At 45.4% G+C, this 20461-nt stretch overlaps 1 protein-coding gene across 4 annotated transcripts in view; it reads right to left on the bottom strand.

Annotated features, from left to right (window-relative positions):
• khsrp (KH-type splicing regulatory protein) overlaps positions 1–20461 on the bottom strand; it is a 47757-nt gene that overhangs the window by 2955 nt on the left and 24341 nt on the right. For 3 of the 4 annotated variants that reach the window (XM_067972962.1, XM_067972959.1, XM_067972960.1), the window contains 12 exons: positions 19024–19122; positions 15075–15182; positions 12945–13047; positions 11652–11752; positions 9065–9221; positions 8093–8253; positions 6729–6829; positions 5602–5699; positions 2791–2907; positions 2454–2537; positions 1648–1728; positions 143–303 (listed from right to left, as the gene is read on the bottom strand). In XM_067972962.1, coding sequence (XP_067829063.1) covers positions 143–303; positions 1648–1728; positions 2454–2537; positions 2791–2907; positions 5602–5699; positions 6729–6829; positions 8093–8253; positions 9065–9221; positions 11652–11752; positions 12945–13047; positions 15075–15182; positions 19024–19122 — 1371 coding nt within the window. The remainder of the gene's footprint in view (positions 1–142; positions 304–1647; positions 1729–2453; positions 2538–2790; positions 2908–5601; positions 5700–6728; positions 6830–8092; positions 8254–9064; positions 9222–11651; positions 11753–12944; positions 13048–15074; positions 15183–19023; positions 19123–20461) is intronic. The other variant, XM_067972961.1, reaches the window with a different exon arrangement.

The following is a 20461-nucleotide window of genomic DNA, read 5'->3' as shown; positions in this document are numbered from 1 at the left end:
GGAGATGCTGAGAGGGTGAGATGAATTAGGCTCGTGTGGAGCACGTGTGGACCTGTTGGGCCGAATGGCCTGTTTCTGTGCTGTACATTCTATGTCATTCTATGAACTAAAGCCTGCAGGAAGGAGAGATGTGTGCACTTACCGGTTGCCCTTGTTGTGCGGGAGGCTGCTGGGGGGCCGGCTGCGGTGCCCCGGGCTGCCCGTAGTAAGCTGCCTGCTGTCTGTAGTATTCAGCCCAGGCTGCACTGTAATCTGGCTGGGCCCCCGGCTGTGGTGCTGCTGCTGCCCCCTGGGCACTTTGAGCTGGAGAGCAGATCGCGCACACCAGGTTATCCAACACACACCTCACCCAGATCAAACATTACATTCCCACTCACAGCCCTTAGTGCACTAAGTCTCCCTAATAAAAAACTACTTTACACTAAATTACCCCATACCCAATAGCCAAATACATGGATATAGAATAAGAACAGAAAATGCTGGAAATACTGCCTGACCTGCTGAGTATCAGTGGAGAGAGAAACAGAGTTAACATTTCAGGTCGATGGCCTTTCATCGGAACTGATAAATTCTGATGAAGAGTCATCGACCTGCTGAGGGTTTCCAGCATTGTCTGTTTTTATTTCAGATTTCCAGCATCTGCAGTATTTTGCTTTTGTTTTACATGGATGCAGAACCTGCTTAAACTGTCCAAAAGGGCTTCACACAGTGCAGTGCAGTGACTTGTGCAGACAAATGTGGCAGTCATGTTTCACACAGTAAAGGAGGGGAGAATATTGCTGATAACACCAGAACACCCTGCTTTTCTTTGGAAAGTGCCATGGGATCTTTTAATACCCAAGGCAATGTCTTCCAATCCAGTGTCACCCACACATAACTATAGACCCATGGCCATACATTGTGAATGGAACTCCCTTTGGATGAGGTGAATAGTGTGCGTCACTCAGTCTAATCACTGTCAGTATAAATCAAACTTTATGTCACAAAGCAACAAAATGGCTGCTCCTATGAACAATAACAAGGAACATAAACAGTCTCTAGCACTTATTTACAAAGGGATCACAAGAGTGCAGTGCTCAAATGGAGATCTGCAACCCTCATGCAGCCGCATTGCGAGCTGGCAAGGCGAGGGGGGGGGGGGGGGTAGAGAAGGAAAGAGGGTAAGGGCGGGGAGACTAACCTGGGACATTGTTTCATTTGGTCTGAACTCAATTCAAACCAAAGTTTCTTCCGTTCATTGGCTTCAGGAGTCCTAAATGAAATGAGTTTGGGCAGATTCAGCCCAGCCTCCTGCTGATCATGGGGCTGCAGCATAAAGCAACTCCCGGTGGGGCAATCTATTGGGAAATCTCACTGAGCCCGGTGGATGGCTGGCCTGGGGAACTAGAAAAATGTTACTGGTACAGCTGGGACCCGGGTACATTGCTGGGTGTGGGACTGGCAGCTTCACTCTGCAACTGAGAGGGGAAAGTGTTCACTCCCTGGAGCAGACATCCCCCATCTAGCTGAGAAAGCCAAATTCCTTTTTTTTTTAAAGCTACAAAAATAAAGCTCAAGGAAACAAGCATGATAGAAAGTAAAAGAAATGCTCTATAAATGTTTTTGAACACAGCAATGGGGCGAGAAGTGGAGTGCACGTGTGCTTACCTTGTTTCTTATAGTACTCTTCCCATGCTTTTGTATAATCCTGCTGGGGACCTGGCTGCTGGCCTGGCTGGCCCTGTTGACCTGCAGGAGGGAAAACAAAAGGGCATGGAATAATTCCATAAATCAGGAAGGATTTTTTAGGTGGGTGTCTGTTGCCCAAAAGAGGGGACAACTGGAATAGGAGAAAAGTATAGAAGGGCAGCTGGTCACATGTGGATGTCAGGATGAGAAAACACAAGAGAACCACCTGAGTCATGGCGGTGAACAAGCCACAAGGGGTATAGATTTACGTGTCTCACACAGGAACACACTGGAGCAGTGGGTTCAAAACATGGTGGTGCAGGGCCAATCCTCCTACCCGGACCTCAGTCACTGAGTGATGGTGTGGGGGAGGAGTGTTGCACGGCCCGAGGTGACCAACACTGGAGGGCACGCACGGCCCAGAAGACCAGAGGATGAAGGAAAAAGGCACTTTTATTCTCCCAAGGGGGCGTGTCCACTGGTGGGCTACAAAGTTTTCATTGTAGCCTTAGCGGGTCATTTAAATATCCTTGCCCTGTTTGTGCAAGGACTCAGCAGTACACAGCTGAACCGTAAATGGGAAAGCATAGAGCAACTAAAAGGGGGGACTACCTCCACAGTTCAAAAACAGGAACAGCTACACCCCTACCAACCCGTTACAAAACTACCCTTGTGATAAAGCACCTCCTGGGGGGAGGAAGAGAGAGAAAGAGAGAAGAGAGGAAAAGGCAAGGATTCCTCTGCAGGCTACTATTACAAACATAAATGGAGAGAGATATGCACACCTAGCTTCTTGTAGTATTCCTCCCATGCTTTAGTGTAATCAGGCTGTCCTCCTGGGCCTTGAGCTGGAGGCTGCTGTGTCGGATCTGTTAAAACACAGTTAGAATACAATTACAGGTAACTGCAGCTTTCCCATAGGCACCTACAAGTGGGTCGCACTCTCGCCCGAGTCAGAAGGTCGTGAGTTCAAGTCCCACTCCATAGACTTGAGCACAAAATCTAGGCTGACACTCCAATGCAGTACTGAGGGAGCGCTGCACTGTCAGAGGCGCCGTCTTTTAATGAGACGTTAAACCGAGGTCCCGTGGGAAACAACACACAAACCGCCCGCCATCTTACCTGGCCCTGGGGGAGCAGCAGCTGGCTGTTGGGGTGGCACATGCGCTGCAGGCTGCTGGTAATACTGTTGGTAATAGGCAGCCCAGGCAGCTGCATTCGGGTCTCCGGGAGCTTTACCTACACCACAAAAGGCAGCATTAATTTTCCATAAGAGTACACTGCCTCCTTCTGCAAAGGCAACAGAGCCTATTAACTTTCACCCCCACCTCTAGATGTGTGTGCTGCAACATTAAAGGATTGCAAGGCATGATATGGGACAAAGGCTAGTGAGCATTTGGAAATGTATAAACTAAGGAGAGTCAGCGCAGTTTTTGTAGAAGGTACAAAGAACTCAGATGGGTGAGGCAGACAAGAGTCGGTGAGGTGTTGAGCAGAAGAGGAACAAAGGAATTTAGGGGCCCAGGTACACAGTCACTGAACAGGCAAACAAGTGTTGGGCTTCACTAAGGTATATAGGAAGCAAAAAGCAAGAAAGCATTACTACACAGGTCAGACCTCATGAAGTACTCTTGGCAACCCATCTAGAAAAGGATATACTGGCCCTGGAGGGAGTTCAGTAACAGTTCACTGGGATGAAGGGACTTTGTTATAATGAATGAGTAAAGCTGGGTTACCTTCTCTAGTTATAGATTTTTATACCTATGAAGGGAATTAACACGGTAATTAACAGCTCTTGTTCGAGCAGTGGAATCTGGAATAAGGGATCACAATATTAAAATTTAGAACCAACTGAAACAAATTCTGGAATGTGGAACGCACTGGTCCAGAATGTCACGGATGCAGAATCATTCAAAGGGAGATAGATATTGACTTGGAAAGTGAGGGTATGAAGGGCTATGGTGAAGGGACAGGCAACTGGGATTAAAAAGATGAAGAGCTGCCACAGCTAACAGGCAGAGCAGACTTGAGCTAAATGGTCGACTCTTGTTACTATGATATATCCCTTGGTTTAAACTGTTTACAGGGAAACCAAAAGGAGCAGCTCCCAGTTTCCGCCTTAGTCACTGAAAAGTATAGACAGAAAAACTAAACAATGTCTCAATCTACTGCACAAATATGCAATGAACTGATCAGGAATTTTTTTTTAAAAAAAAAATTCAAATTCTGGAAAGACTTGTTTAAAATGCCTGTATTACTACTTTAAAAAGGGGGAAATCATTGATATTTTGCCCTTATGTTGGTTTAAGATTTGGACTCAACCCTTGGTGGGAGAGTGCAAGCAGCAAAAGATGGACGTACTCCCTGTTTGCCCAAGCAGTTTGATACAACTGAGTGGCTTGCTAGACCACTTCCGTGTACGGTTATGTAGTGGTTCAATTACTGGATTAGTAATCTAGAGGCTTGAACTAATAATCCAGAGACCGAGAGTTCAACCATCACCATGCCAGTTTGAGAATTCAGTTTACAAAATTCTGGAAATAAAAAGCTGGTATCAGTAAAGGCGACCATGAACAACATGCATTTATGTAGCGCCTTCAACATAGTAAAAATCCCAAGCCGCTTCACAGCAGCGTTTTCAAACAAAATTTGACACCAAGCCACATAAGATATTAGGACATGTGACCAAAAGCTTGGTCAAAGAGGTTGGTTTTTAAGGAGCGACTTAAAGGAGGAGAGAGGGTGGAGAGTCAGAGGGGTTTAGGGAGGGAATTCCAGAGATTAGGGCCTAGGCCACCATTGGTGGAGTGTGCAAGAGGCAAGAATTGGAAGAGCACAGAGATCTCGGAGGGTTGTACAGCTGGAGGAGGCGAGGCCATGGAGGGATTTGAAAACAAGGATGAGAATTTTAAAATCAAGGCATTCCCAGACCACGAGCCAATGTAGGTAAAAACCCAACAGGTTCACTAATGTCATTAGGGAAAGAAACCTGCCGCCCTTACCCGGTCGGGCCTATATGACTCCAGTCCCACACAGAGGTTGACTCATAAATGCTCTGTGAAGTGGCCTACCAAGCCCTCAGTTGCATCAAACTGTTTGGGCAACTTGGGATGGGCAATAAATTCCCACATCTTGAGAATAAATAATGTTTGAAAACACAATTTTTTTTGGGAGAGGAGGCAGAGGACGTTCACTGGAATGGTACCAGGGATGAGGGACTTCAGTCATGTGGAGAGACTGGAGAAGCTGGGATTGTTCACCCTAGAGCAGAGAAGGTCACGGGGAGATTTAATAGGTGTTCAAAATCATGAAGGGTTTTGAAGAAGATAGGGAGAAACTGTTTCCACTGGCAGGAGGGCCAGCAATCAGAAGGCAAAGATTTGAAATAATTGGCAAAAGAACCAGAGGGGAATTGAAGAGAATTTTTTTCACACAGCGAGTTATCATCTGGATACACTGCCTGAAAGGATGGTGGAAGCAGATTCAATAATTCAAAAGGGAATTGGATAAATACTTGAAAGGGAGAAATTTGCAGGGCTGTAGGGAAAGAGCAGGGGAAGTGGGACTAATTCGATAGTTCTTTCAAAGAGGCAGCACAGGCAGGATGGGCCGAATGGCCTCCCCCTGTGCTGTAAGATTCCATGAATGGAGGAAAAAGGGCATCATGGGTATACGGGCCTCTCAATGGATGGTCCTGAACAAAGATAGATCAGTGGACTCGGGACAGAGTCATTTTAAGAGCCATACCGATGTACCAGGGTGTCCCGGGCCCTGTATACCAGAGCCAGGCTGTTGTATGAAGGGTAGCCATTCAGACAAGGTAGTGGGTGTGGACACACACTCAGCATGAATCAGCACTTCCCAGTTGTCTCAGAAACCATGGCTCGATTGGTTCAAACAACGTGAATGAAGCTAGAAAATGCAAATAATTACTTGGGTCATGAGGTCCGGGCGGCTGCCATTGTTGGTACGTGTTGCCCCAACCTTGAGGAGGATATTGATGTGGAGGAGGAGGGCCACCAGCAGCAGGACTGTTGGGGAAGAATGGTGGTTAGACATTTCACTTCACAACAAAATTACAGATCCTCCTGTTTCATTCACCTTTCATCTATCTGACTCCTTTTCACATCTGACCGAAGGCAATGTAACATTGGGAAAAAGCAGACACCCAGTTCTCCGGTCACCTTTCACTCAACACTCACAGGGTCTGTACAGATGCTTTTCTATTGGTTTAGTGGGGCTTTGGGACTGCCATTTCCTGACTCGTTGGTCTAGAGCAACAGACAGTAACCAGAGAGTACACTTACCAGCCTTGCTAAGGGAGGCTGCCGGGAACATCCAGCAGGAAAAAAACTAGCACCCCGCTAAAGCCAATGCAAAAAGTGGTTTATACATCAGACAAGACGGTCAGGCTGTGAAGCCCTTCACAGCCAAACAGCTCCCAAACACTTAACCCCAAGGCTCACACTGGTACCCCTGCTGGGTATTCACTAGGGTGAGGTATCAGAGGCCACCTTCAATGGCAATAAGGTGATAACTGATAGGGTGGGGAAGAAGTGGCAAGGAAAACATGCTATTCTCCCAGTTAAAATCTTATCCCAGTGAGAACTCCCACAAATTTAAACTAACCCTTGCTTCAGATAATTGTGCACATGATCAATGGTGGGCCGGTTTCCCAACCTCTTTACAAAACACAAACATTGGAAATGTGGCTATGGCACAATAATACCATTGGGTGACAGCAAAATGAGCAGGTAGCTTCCTGCTGATTAAGGGGAAGAGATTCATGAATTGGCATCACTGACACAGGTGGGCATATCTGGCTGTCGGACTCATTGCCAAGGCTACTGATTTACAATGTTCATGGAAGGAAGGACAGAATCACAACACATAATCTCCAATACACTAGTAAAAAAAAATCCCAGAGTCCCATGTCTTTGCAAACCAGTGGTCCTGCTCATTGCCCACCATTCGATTTATCTGAAGTGATCCAGATTTCAACCGCTATGAACAGTAAAAAGGTAGTAGTGGAGGGGGGAAGAAAAAGGCAGTTTACTTACTGGGGAGGAGGTGCCCCTGGGGGTCCTTGGCTGAAGGGTCCTGGCTGGAAAGGCCCCATAGGGCCACCAGGCATTGGGGGGCCGACAGGACACAAGGGACCCTGAAAACAGAACATTTGTTGAGTACAAACCCAAGTATATTACTGCGCCAATCTTAACGGGCTTGGTTCAAAGGCTGCTTTAAGATTATACGACTGTCTAGGGTAACACCCTTTTCCTCCTTCCAGCAAACTCAGTGGTAGGACACTAGATTAATGGCTACCAAGTTTCCCAATCAGAAGCAGTGAGACAGATACACTGATGAATGTAGACTGCACAGACAAGCCAACATCTCCAATCTTTAAAAGCACATCTACACCTGAAACTTACAGTTCTACATTAGTAGTGCTTACCACTCTCCTCCTAGCTCTGAACACTAGCAATGACAGTGTTGCACTTTTTAATGCACCTTTGGGCAACACTAATGGTCCTTATTAGAACTATGCCCACACTGTTCAGCTTCCCTCCTGAGCTGCACCAAGCAGAAGTTGCAGTTCCCAACAAGGCCTATAAGCAATACTCAAAGCCACCTGCTAGCCAGAGACACTGGCAAGTCTGGGAGCAAGCTATGCACTCACTGTCTCAGCCAAAGGATGAAACATGCATCACTACTTTTCTGTTGCTGAAAAATGATCCATTAGCACTCAGATCATTGAGCCTTAAGTATATTTGAAGGGCCTGAATTAAAACTCCTATTTCACCGATAGCAGAATTGATGGAGCTGTAACATGAGTGAGTTACAGATCATTGCAGGGTAACTCCATCTCTGAAAAAGCAAGAGAAGTGGATACCACCAGAGTCCAGGATATTAAGATAATTCGCTTGCAAGATGGGTGCAACTCAAACTCAGGGTGACGGGATGGTGCAATATAACACAGGACACCACCCTCTTCCTCCCAGCACCCCTCCACCCGCGCACAGTTTCTAATCTCCTGGGGGTACAAATAGCCCAAATGCCACTCAACAGTACTCGAAACACTGCTAGCAGTCAGCAAAGCGCACATACATCGGGGGTAGTCACCCGTGTCCTTTATATGAATGGGTATAGAGTTTTGTTGCACAGTGCGCATCTAGAGAATGTTCCTCTGCTGTGTTGGACCCCAGACTGCTGCACGAGTCACAAGCAATTATTTTGCTGCGAGTTGGGGTGCATGTACACAACCAATGCCTAAATTCACTAAAACACTTTGTAAACTTGCAAATGTAGATGTTAGTACAGATAGAATGCAGCACTTGTTAAAATAATTTGCATTGATTTTTTCCAACTCAGAGGGCCTTAGAGTCTCAGTTCAAAAAATTATGAAGCCCTAAGACTGTGAAGTTACCTCTATCTTTTCCTCGATGAGCTGCTTGGCATGGTCAATCTGTTGGGGCGATCCCCGGATAGTAAAGAGCTTGAAGTTAGGATCGCCGTTGGGTGGGGGCTGTCTCTGCAGCTCCACAAAAGCACCCGTCTGTTGGTTTATTGCCTTCACATTCTCCCCACCTGCAAGGTTAAAACAATTAGCCTTAGCTCAACCAGAATTACATAACCCAATCATTCACAATACAAAAGAGGAAAAAGGACTTCCTTTTATTAATACTCTCAATTTCAAAGCGGGCACATCATCTGCAGTGAAATCTGGAAAAACATGAGGGAGAAAGGAATAGAATGGAGTTGGATGAAGAGTGGTGGGGAGGAGACTTGCATGGAGCATAAATACCAACATGGACCAGTTGGGCGAATGGTCTGTTTTATGCTGTGCATTCTATGTAATTCTAAGTAAACTAAACATAGAATCATGAAGGGCCGGTGGGGGTGGGGCTGGGGAGGAAAAAAAGAGAAGGAAAGCTGGTTGGGTTGGAGATACATTGCGGCAACAGGGAATCGGACCTGATTGCAAAGCTCAGCAGAGTACTAGGCCATACACTGATTGAGAAGTTCCGAGGTTCAACCCCAATAATGCCAAGTTCAATGAGGGCAGCTACAAACAGCCACATATCCCTGGGCAAGTGGCGACAGGGAGGAATCCAACCCCTCCGCTCTGATCACTAGCTAACGATCCCATCAAGTGAAAGCTGGGCCTGGACAGGATCCAGCTGAGCTGGTACGTCTCAGTCGATTGGCCTCCCGATATGTGGAACTGTGTCCCAACATTCAGAAAGAGGAAAAAAAATAGGATAAAAATCAAACCAAAAAGTTGATTTTTTTTTTTGAAAAAGCACACCAGGAAGAAACTAGCACAGATACATCCTCAAATACAGTGCATACCTTAAGAGTCAAAACAAACAAATACCAAGCGAACTCAATAACCTACCTCTGCCGATAACCAAGCCACACTTGTGGCTGGGGACTGAGAAGGCCATCTCTCCTCCAGGAGGCCCCATACCCCACGAGCCTTGTCCCCTTCCCCTTCCTCGGCCAGGACCAGGCATTCCAGGCCCGGGAGGACCTGGAGGACCAGGAGGACCAGCCTATATAAGCACACACACAGTTTACAATACAGAAAGTCACAGAATAATGCATTAAAGTCCAGACCCACCCTTAACAATTCAGGAAAACCTCATTTTAAGATCCACTGGGGGCAGGTACTTGAATTTGATAATTCAATAGTTCTGCTGTGAAACTGAGCATTAAAAGCTGTTTGCTGCATCCAGTGCAGCAAAATTCAGCTCTTCAAACAAACAGGAAAACTTACATGGATTCAACCTGGAGGAAACTGGCATCCATTCTCCAACCTGGGTTTTTAAAAAAAATTATTTGTTCATGGGATGTGGGCGTCACTGGCAAGGCCGGCATTTATTGCCCATCCCTAATTGCCTTTGAGAAGGTGGTGGTGAGCCGCCTTCTTGAACCGCTGCAGTCCGTGAGGTGAAGGTTCTCCCAAAGTGCTTAGGTAGGAAGTTCCAGGATTTTGACCCAGCGACGATGAAGGAACAGCGATATATTTCCAAGTCAGGATGGCGTGTGACTTGGAGGGGAACGTGCAGGCAGTGGTGTTCCCATGTGCCTGCTGCCCTTGTCCTTCTATTGGTGCTTTTCCTAGGCCTCTGCACCTGAAACCGTTGCCCAACAGCAGCTGGCCACCAGATTTTTCATTGTTTCCACGTGAAGTGCCTCATTCTAGGAACAGGATAGGCCATTCAGCAGCCAGAGCATGCTCCGCCATCATGGCTGATCTGTTCCTCGACTCCATTTACCCAACTTTGCTCCACAAAAAGGTTGGGGGGGGGGGGGGGTGGCGAAGAGAAAAAGAGTAACTACAACTGGTCCCAGTGTGGACTCAAGTCAGGCAGGGTTCCCACTCATATCACCAGCCAGCCACCTCTGCTGGCAAATGCACACGAATATGAGATACCAACAGTTAGCAAAGGATGACCAGCAGCTGTGGAACTGATCGAAGTCATCACCTTCACAGGAGAGAATTGGAGGAGCAAAGCAAGCTGTGGGTGTGACGCAGTGACTTTAGACTAAGTACACCCGACATCTTGCATGGAAAGATACCTGGAAATATTAATTGATAAGCTGCGCAATTCACCCATGGTTCTACAGCAATTCACAAAAAAATGGGTTTCAACATCTACTGTAGTATCACCTTGCATGATCAAACAAAAAGCAAAATACTGCAGCTGCTAGAAATCTGAAAGAACAGAAAATGCTCAGCAGATCGGTCAGCTTCTGAGGCGAGGCGCAGGTCGGGTTAACATTTCAGGTCGATGAAAGGTCGTCAGGACTGACAAAAGGTCAGCGATCTCAAACATTAACCCGACCTTCCTCTCCAGATACTTCCTGACCTTGAGTGTTTCCAGCATTTTCTGTTTTTAATCACCTTACATAGTCTGGGTATGGTGAAAGGTATAATGTTAATACAATAAAACACCAGTTACTGGTCTGTACACCTTTAAACACAAACTTATTCCAGCTGCAAACCAGTAAATTCAAACTGAGATAGTATACGCCAGTCACTGCAATCTAACTTAACTTGTGCTTTATTGATCCCAAAATATTTGCTATTCATTTTCAGATGTCTGTTTTTGCTCAATTGTGTATGGGTTTACTTTAATTAAAACAGCCAAACATCTGTACCTTTATTTCACCAAATCAAAAGTTGTTGTTAACTTGTAATCTTTTCTATTTTTTAGTGCTCAAGGGGTGAGGGGGCCTAGAGCCCAACCACAAACAACACTCCTCACACCAGTGGGAATTTCTAAATTTTCCCCACACATATCCTTCTCACCATTAAGTAAGGCTGCCAATATTAACCAAATTATTCCTGGGCTGAAACCATCTAATTCATGTGGAACACCACAAGTGGAGAGATAATTCTTGTCCCATTCATCAGAGCTGGATTCAGGTCCAGATCTCAGGAGTTTGTGGGGAGTGCTGCAACCTCTTGCACTCATCACCTCTACACCCTCTCCGAAAACATGTCAGGCAGCCCCGTCAGTTGCCTGGTCGATCAGATTTTAACGACAGAACAATGTGTCACACATATTTTGGCCGGATGGACATTTTGTTGGAACCCTACAAATATACATGCATGATGGATGAAACATGCATAAAGGAGCAGCTTTTATACAGCGGGTTTCACAGCACTGCGTTCACTGCAAAGATCTTCAACGTTAAGTTGCAATCCCAGAAAGAGCAATTTTCTAAGTTTGAGACTGCAGATTGAGTTGACAGCACTCATTCCTGATCCCAGTTGCTGTGCAGCACTTGCTTCAAGTGCTTGCATGGATTCTGGATCAAGCAGGTGCTCTCTGCTGTGATGCCTCCCTCCTTTTAAAGTACGCAAATAACTTGAGGCCACCACTATCCATGGAACACTCGCCTCCTTCAGGAGTGGAGGGGTAAGGGGAGAAAATCAGTAAGGAAGAAAGCGAGAACAAAAGTCCACTCCATACCCGCACGTTCTGCAGAAGGTCAGTAATTATTTGTGCAGCATGCTGGCATCTCTCTGGAGGCCCCATTACATGCGCTATCTTATCTGGCGTAGACCCATCATCTACGGGATGAAAAAAGGAAAAGGACTTTATTGAAAGATGAAAGTTAGCAGTCCCAGAGCAGCCGCAGCGTGCATTACAGAAATCGAGTCCAAATGGAACAGACAGCACCTGAAACAATGAATCCAATTTCTCAAAAAAATAAAAACAAATATTTACTTCCAGACAGTAAAGGGATGTCGAGTGCTCATTTTGTCACAAGTACCCTCATTACTGGTGAGATATTTAATTTCATCCTATGGGTGCAATGTTGTTCATCACGCCACAGAAAGTTCTGCGCACTCCAGACCTTAAACATCATGGCTTTTTTTTGGGGGGTTGGGGGGTTCCAATTTTCCTCCACTAGGTCTCTCCACACATCATTCCCTGGTCAAAGGGGGCAATCTGTTCCCGGGATAGTGATTGAACTAGCCACAAGCTGCAAAAGAGCACCCACAAACTCTCAACACCCACCCCTCTGCTGTGTTTATAACGTTCACAGGACAGGCTAGATTGGAACGAGCCTGCGCCATGAAGGAGAAACCCACGTTACACTAATGATGCATTACTCTTCAATCCTCAGGTGGTTTCAGACCAATAGCTTTGGGAGCAACAGCTTAAAAACACAGCTGATCCAAAGCACAGCAAAATTCTCAATAAAACCAGGAAGATTTTTGTTAAATTGAAGAGTTTTGCTCATAATTAATCTTCAGCTCCCAATCACGTAGCTGGGGAAGGGGAGAAGAAAGCAAAAAAAAGTCACGCCACTAAACAGGAAAATAATAGTAAGCAGTTGCACCTTATGCACCCAGGTGTTCTCGATCAATCCAAGGCATCTACATGGAATACATATGGGGAAACTGGATACATTGCTTGCCCCCCCGGGGAACAATCCACCAAGAGAGCTCCAGCCTGGAACTCTGCCTCCTTTGAATACAGCAGCTCCAATGGCAGTAGACCATCATTTGCTGAACCAGGGAGCTTGCAGCATGTTGAACCTGAAGGCAGATTTACACAGGATTCCAAAGGAGCGAGTGATTGCTTTAAGTTTGCGCATTTCAATCAACTACCTAATCCAATACACGACATTTCTCATTGTAGTCGACTCCAGTCACGCCTACTGCTATGTATTAAAATCTGGAAAACTCCACGGTGGACTCCAGGATTTACGTTTAGCTTCTTTGTCAGGCACCGAGTGCACGCACTGAAACTGACCTGGTTTGAACTGTATTCGGACTCCTGCATCATTCTGTATTTTCTTGATCATTTCTCCACTTCGTCCAATCACAATTCCTACTGAATGCCGTGGCACTGGTATCTAGGGTTTAAAAGATTATATATAAAGGTCACAATGCTCGTCTATATATTAACAATCTTACACCTGCATGAAGGTTCACTAGATTGATTCCGGGGATGAGAAGGTTCTCCTTTGAGGAGAGATTGAGAAGAACGGGCCTATATTTTGTCTAGAGTTTAGAAGAATGAGGTGATATCACTGAAACATGTAAAATTTTTAGAGGGGCTTGACAGGGTTGATGTTTCCCCCGGCTGGAGAACCTAGAACTAGGGGGACAGAGTCTCAAGATAAGGGATCGGCCATTTAGGACTGAGGTAAGGAAAAATTTCTTCACCCAGGGTTGTAAATCTTTGGAATTCTCTACCCGAGGGCTGTGGATACTCAGTCGTTGAGTATATTCAAGACTGAGATGGATAGATTTTTGGACACGAAGGGAATCAAGGGATATGGGGGTTAGGGCAGAAAATGGAGTTGAAGGAGAAGATTAGCCATGATCTCACTGATTGGTGGAGTAGGCCCAAGGTGCCGTATGGCCTATTCCTATTTATGTTCTTATGGTCTGACTGGTGCTTCTAAATAGCTTTTACCAGGTTATGTAAAAGGTGGTCACAGGTGAAAGGCAAGACATGCGCAATATGTAAACTGTTCATCTAATTTGCTCCATCAATACATCAAGGTTTTAACGTGGAGACTTTCAAATGTTATTCAGCAACTTAAGCTTGCTTTGGGTACCTGGGTACAGATAAACTTCCTCTACTGTTCTCAGCTACCGTACCACTGTGATCCAACCAAACTTGCTCCATGGACTTCAGATAGCACACTCAGACATCAAAAACAGAATCAGCCAGCATGAATACCAAGGCATCAGAACAGTCAGATCCTTATTTCAGGGGCACCGATCTCAGCTGTACTGCTGCAGGTTAAGAGTGGGGGCAAAATGCACCATCTGGGAGCTGAAGGCTCAGAACATCTGGGAAGAGGGGGAGGGAGGGGTAAAGAACAAAAGAAAAAGGAATATTCCCTCCATTTACAAAAACTGTCAAAAAATCCAGCATATCCATTATGATGAAGCCTGCGTGATTTGGAGAGACAGAGAAAAAGCTTAAATCCAAGTTATAGGAAAAACGTCTGTTCGTAAGTATGCAACTCCCAACTGAACAAGTCCATTTGTGTGGATTAGGCCATACAACACTGAACACACATTAATCTTTCTTCTGAAGCTGGATAGCCTCTGGACAATTACGGCATGGACACGATGGGCCAAATATCCTCCTTCTGTGCCGTAACTTTCTATGAATTACATACAGTATCTGTGCAGCTTCCAGGAAAGCCCGCCTCCAGCAACTGGGCAGAATAAATAAGGGGGGCAGAAGATAAACTTTTACCTTTATTTTTGTACACGAGTGGATTTCTTGTGGCTTTGATCATTGGAGTCTCTGGTCTAGACCACCACTGTAACCATTAGTTGCTAACCCCTGGCTTAGGTCTTAAAAGCCCCTGTTGTAACTAGACAAAACCAGGTAATCGCAGCTACTTAGAAACCGCTGAGGTCAGAGGGCAGTTGAGTTAAGGAAGGAGAAAATGAGTCAGGGCTTCAGCTTTTCGTCACTACCTAGTGACCGTGCTGTGCAGTGTGCATATGCAAGCAAGGACAGGTTTGGGTTCAGCTGGCATGGCCTCCATGATTGAATAGGCAATCAACGTGCTGCCAGAACTTTCAAAAATTATTTGAGCACGGTACTGGCACCCATTAAACCATACTCCGGCAAGAGTTAGCATCTGCAGAAGGGGGAAAATTGAGAGAAATGCTAAATGAATTGCAAATCCAGACACTGAATCCACACTCCATGGGATGATTTATCTGGTACAAAATTACAGCTCAAGGAAAATCACTTTGTTTCTGAAGGAAATGAAGCGCCGACAGTGTGTAGCAAAAATAGAAAGCTAATCAATTTGAGCCTTGCTGAATTTAGTACAAATTAAATACACTTTCTCCTCACCTCCAAAAAATTGAAGTGAACAAAGAAAAATAAATGTTTTATACTTACATCTAAACCACCAACTGCGCCAGCACCCCGGTTGCCAAACTCATTTCTGTCCCCAAACCCTCCCTGATCACGATCGTGCAGGATCTCCATCACCATGTCTCGTGCTTGCTGCAATAGTTTATAGCAAAGAAAGTTAACCCTGCAACTTGGCAATTCAAAGCAGAAGATGCACGCCACTGCTGACATGTATAGAACTGGACTCCAGAATTGGGTGACACAGGGAGCTTACTTTACCACTCTTTCACCTCAGATTTGGGCTAGAATCTAGACCAGATTGAGTGTCTCCTTTGTCTGCTAGGTACTTTGCAAAATGCATGCATCAGTTTAAAATCTAGTGCACACTGTGCATATATGGGCAACGACAGATTCATTCCTGGGATGAGAGGGTTGTCCTATGAGAGGTTGAGTAGAATGGGCCTATACTCTCGAGTTTAGAAGAATGAGAGGTGATCTCATTGAAACATAAGATTCTGAGGGGGCTTGACAGGGTAGATGCTGAGAGGTTGTTTCCCCTGGCTGGAGAGTCTAGAATTAGAGGGCACAGTCGCAGGGATAAGGGTTCAGCCATTTAAGACTGAGATGAGGAGGAATTTCTTCACTCAGTTGTGAATGTTTGGAATTCTCGAGCCCAGAGGGCTGTGAATGCTCAGTTGTTGACTATATTCAGGGCTGAGATAGATGGATTTTTGGACTGTCGGGAAAATCAAGGGATATGGGGATCAGGCAGGAAAGTGGAGTTGAGATTGAAGATCAGCCATCATCTGATTGAATGGCGGAGCAGGCTCAAGGGGCCGTATGGCCTACTCCTGCTCCTATTTCTTATGACTGGTGGATACTAAGTGAGCATGGGGCACTTGAATTGTGAGGATGCCTGGTTCAGAAATGAGAACATAGCTTGGAGGGTGGAGAGAGGGGAAGATTAAAAAAATCCTCTTCTGAGCTGGGGTTAAGCAATAGCTGTTTTACTCAGTATCTGTCCGATATATATTCTTGTCCTGTGAATGTTTCATGCAGATACTGGGTATCAAAAGTAGAAGCGGTGAAAATTTCAAAACTTTTAGTGTGCAAGATCTCATATTATATAGCAAGTTTGCCTCAAGCCAGAGACTTGACCATATAATCTAGACTGACACTTCAGTGCAGTACTGAAAGTCAAAGATGCCTTTTTCTTCTGAATCAGACATTAAATAGAGGCCCTGCCCCCTTCTCAGGTGGGTGTAAAAGATCCCATGGCACTATTTGGAGAGAAGCAAGGTATTCTCCCAGTGAACTGGTTAATATTTTTTTTCTTAACCAATATCACAAACAGATTATCTGGTCATTAATCTCATTACTATTTGTGGGACCTTGCTGTGCACAAATTAGTTACCACGTTTCCCTACATTACAACAGTGACTACACTTCAAAAGTATCTCATTGTATTGTATGCTAGAGCATGGACAGTTGTCTCACTAATCAAGTCCAGGTTTTAGTGCCCAAACTTATTATATGTAGGTGGCAAACACCCCCCAGCTCTGGATTGTATTCAAAACAGGGCTCCTTCAAGTTGATGACGTCCATAAAGATGAAACCCATATAAACTTAGTGAAGCCTGATTGGCCAAATAGAGTCAAAATACCTTCCTGTTACTTCCCATTGGGGCAAATGTCTCAGAAAATTTTCATGTCAAATTTCACTAAATTTGAAATTCATTCAGCAAATTTATTCACATTAACCCCAAATGTCTCATCAAAAGAAATGCTTTGATAAATGTTGGCGGCTTCGGGCTACACAAAATATTCTTGTGCCCCTATTTCCTGACTGACAATAACCCTGCCTTTTCCTCACTAGATTTTAAGTCAGTGAGCTGCAACTTGAAGATTCCACAACCAGTTTGATTGTTTTTAACCCTCCGGTGACCCTTAATGCTCACAAGCCAGTGGTGGCTGGGTACATTCATCAAGTCGCTGGTGTCAGGCAACTACCAAGTTAAGGATTTTTTTAAAACGTGCCTTTATAGATCATCTTTACACAGAAAAAAAATCCCATGGCGTTTGAGGTGTGATCAGACAAAAATGGACACCAAGCCAAAGCTTGGACAAAGAGAATTGTAAGGAAGGTCTAAAAGGAGGAAAGGGAGGTGGAGGCGCAGAGGGGTTTCGGGAGGGAATTCAAAATTGAGGTGCCCAGGCTGCTGAAGGCACGGCCGCCAACCGTGGGGCTGCAGAAGAGCCCCATCCCCTTTGGCAGAGTCAGAGGAACAGACAGTTTGGAAGAGGGGGTGTGTAGGACTGGAAGAGATGACATTTTTTTGGGGGGGGGGGGGGGGGGGGGGAGTGAAGAGATTTAAATACAAGGAAGAAAATTTTAAATTTGAAGTGTGGAGGCCTGGAGCCAATGGAGATTAGTTAACAAGGACAGGGGCCAAGCAAGGCTGTGTGGAATAGAACGCAGACAGCAAAGTTTTGGACGAGCTGAAGCTTCCAGGAGAGGATGAGAATGCAGCCAGGAATAGTCGAGTCTGGAGGTTGGCACGGGTGAGAGTTCAAGCAGCAAATGGGTGAGGTAGCGGAGGAGGCTATCTTTGAGATGGAGAGAACATGGGGTTAGAAGCCCAGCTTGGGGTCGTCAGCGTACACATGAAAACTGACCATGTGTGTGGATAATGTCAAGGGGCAGCACGAAATAAGTCACCAAGGAGCCACATGTAAATAAGGAAGAGGAGGGGCCAAGGATAGGTCCTTGGGGGACTCCGGAGGCAATGGTGCATAAAAAGAAGCCCCTGCCGGAGATGGTCCAGCTACAATTGGATAGGTAGTGAAATCAAGTGAGGGCAGTCCCACTGAGCTGGACATCAGAGGAAAGGCACTGGAGGTGGTTGGTGTAGTCAACCACACCAAAGGCTGCAGAAAGATCAAGGAGGACGAGGACAGATAGTGTACCACTATTTCAGAGGATGTCATTTGTGACTTTGGTTAGGGCCGTTTCAGTGCTGTGGCAGCAGCGGAACCCCGTTTGGAGAGATTCAAACACAGAGCTGCGCGAAAGATGAGAATGGATTTGGGAGGGAACACATTATTCAAGGAATTGAGAGAAAAGGGTGAAAGGGTAGTTTGCAGGGATAGAGGGGCCAAGGGTGTTTTTTTGGGGAGGGGGGTGGGTGATGACTTTCCAAAAGGGAGGGGGACAGTGGTGAGGAGAGGGAACCAATTACAATGGTAGCCACCTAGTGGGCCAGGAAGAGAAGTTGGGTGGTCAGCAGTTTAGTGAGAATGTGGTCAAGGGAGCAGGAGGTGCATCTCAGGAAATGGAAGGGGGAGCAATGGAAGAGAAACTAGAGAAATGTGCTAGGGCAGGGGGGAGCCAGGAGGAGGTTACGTTTGGTGGTCAAGGGGAAGATGGGAAGCAATAGACAGCTGGTCTCAATATTGCTGAAAGAAGTGCACAGTTCCTCGTACTTGTTGGTAAGGTGGGAGGTTTAGGGGAGAGGGGTTCAAAGAGATAATTTGTGGTAAAGAAAAGAAGCCAGGGTTATCCTTGCTCTCCAAGATGATCCTGGAGTAATGGGTGGGTTTGGCAGTGAAAAATGAGGCCGAGTGCGCTTCATGTGGTTCATCCAGATCTGGTGATGGATGGCAAAACCAGCCGTGCCTTAGATACACTCGAGTCTGCACCCCTTGGACTTGAGGGGATGAAGGTGGGGGGCCTTACCATGGGGAACGATCAGAATAGGAAGAGAGCAATGGTTTTGCTGGGGATGACCATAGATTCCCATTAAGGCAACTGCTAAGCAATGCCTCAGGGTGAAGAATTGGGAGACCAAGTTGTTGGGAGTAGAGAAGTGGCTATTAACAGGTCTCCTAATTGCACGAGGCATGCTGCTCCAGAAGGACTGGGGTAGGAGGTAGGTGGTGATAATCTGCAAGTGGATGGTTGGAGTCTGAATTCGGAGATACAAACAGGCTCATACCTGTACTTTAAAAGGATCACCGATAATTCTGAGTGGTTTATCTACATTAGCATTCTGTGAACCATCTTGGATTAAAATCATCTTCACTCCAGCACGCTCCTGTTTACAAAAAAGACAGAACCTTTAGTATGGAAGTATGAAAAGAGTAATACTTGTAGGATCCCTGTCTATAAAACTTGGAACTTAAACTATCTGAAAAGTTAATTACAAATTTCTGTATTTGTACTTGAATTATCAGATTATAGACTAATAAAACATTTTCTGCATAGAATGATGCAGCACACAAGGCAGCCATTCGGCCCATCGTGCCTGCTCTATGAAAGAGTTATCCAATTAGTCCCACTCCCTTGCCCTTTCCCCATAGCCCTGAAAATTTTTCCCCTTTAAGTATTTATTCCAGTTCCCTTTTGAAAGTTACTATTGAATCTGCTTCCACCACCCTCTCAGGCAGTGTATTCCAGATCATAACTTCCTTCATTAAAAATGTTCTCCTCATCTTACTTCTGGTTGACAGCGCCATTTTTCTTTGGGTAATTCAGCTTCCCCCCCACCCCCCCCCCCCCACAAAAGGACAGGGGTTTCCCTGGGATAGCAGTCTTTGCAGATGGTGTCTCACAGAAAGAGAACATTTAAAAACAAACATACACAAGAACTTTAGATGGTTAATAATTCAGTATTTTAGTATTTCTTTCCTGTGATTGCCCTCTACCACACACCAACCACAATGAAATAAGTGGTTAAACAACCTGGGGACAGGTCTCCACCACTCTGACAGGCTAGTAGGTGCAGAAATGACCCAAGGTGACTTCTTCACTCGGTGATAAGGCGGTTTCTGCTCAGTTAACTGTTAATACAGTGCAGCAAAACACCATGCCCTACCACACATTGCCTGCAAACCAGAGTTATCATACAATATGTTCAAAGAACTTTTACAATCTAACATATTTGTTAGAATTAATCTCACAAATTTCAAAAACCAGTTAAGATCCTATTGTTGATTAAAACAAGTTGTTTGCTGCAGTATTACAGCCAGGTACATTCTCTTGTACTCCAGCCCTCACTATCTTCCTTGGCAGCCCATTCCACCACCCTCTGCATAAAGTAGTTAAATCTAAGCTGTCTTTTCACCCTCCCTCTACGTTTGGGACTGTGCCTTCTTGTAGAATCTGTGGCTATGTAAAACATACCATCATCTGTCCATACCCTTTACGATCTTGAATACTGCTCTAACCACTCCATAAATATCAATACATGGTGATTTGCTGCGTAAATATCACAATTTAGTGAAGTCCCAGAGCAGCTGAGCTCCTGGTTTCTGAACAGTGACAATTCACTCAAACAAATCACGCGTCCTAACTATGATTCTCAAGGTTTGGACCCCAGCTGAATGGAGCTAGAAATGAAAGACGACAATCTAATTGAACAAAGTGCTCATAAC

The sequence above is a fragment of the Heptranchias perlo genome, chromosome 37 (assembly GCF_035084215.1).
Source record: "Heptranchias perlo isolate sHepPer1 chromosome 37, sHepPer1.hap1, whole genome shotgun sequence".
Lineage (NCBI taxonomy): Eukaryota > Metazoa > Chordata > Chondrichthyes > Hexanchiformes > Hexanchidae > Heptranchias > Heptranchias perlo.
The sequence above is the reverse complement of the archived record's forward strand: the minus strand, read 5'-3'. Positions and strand labels throughout refer to the sequence as shown.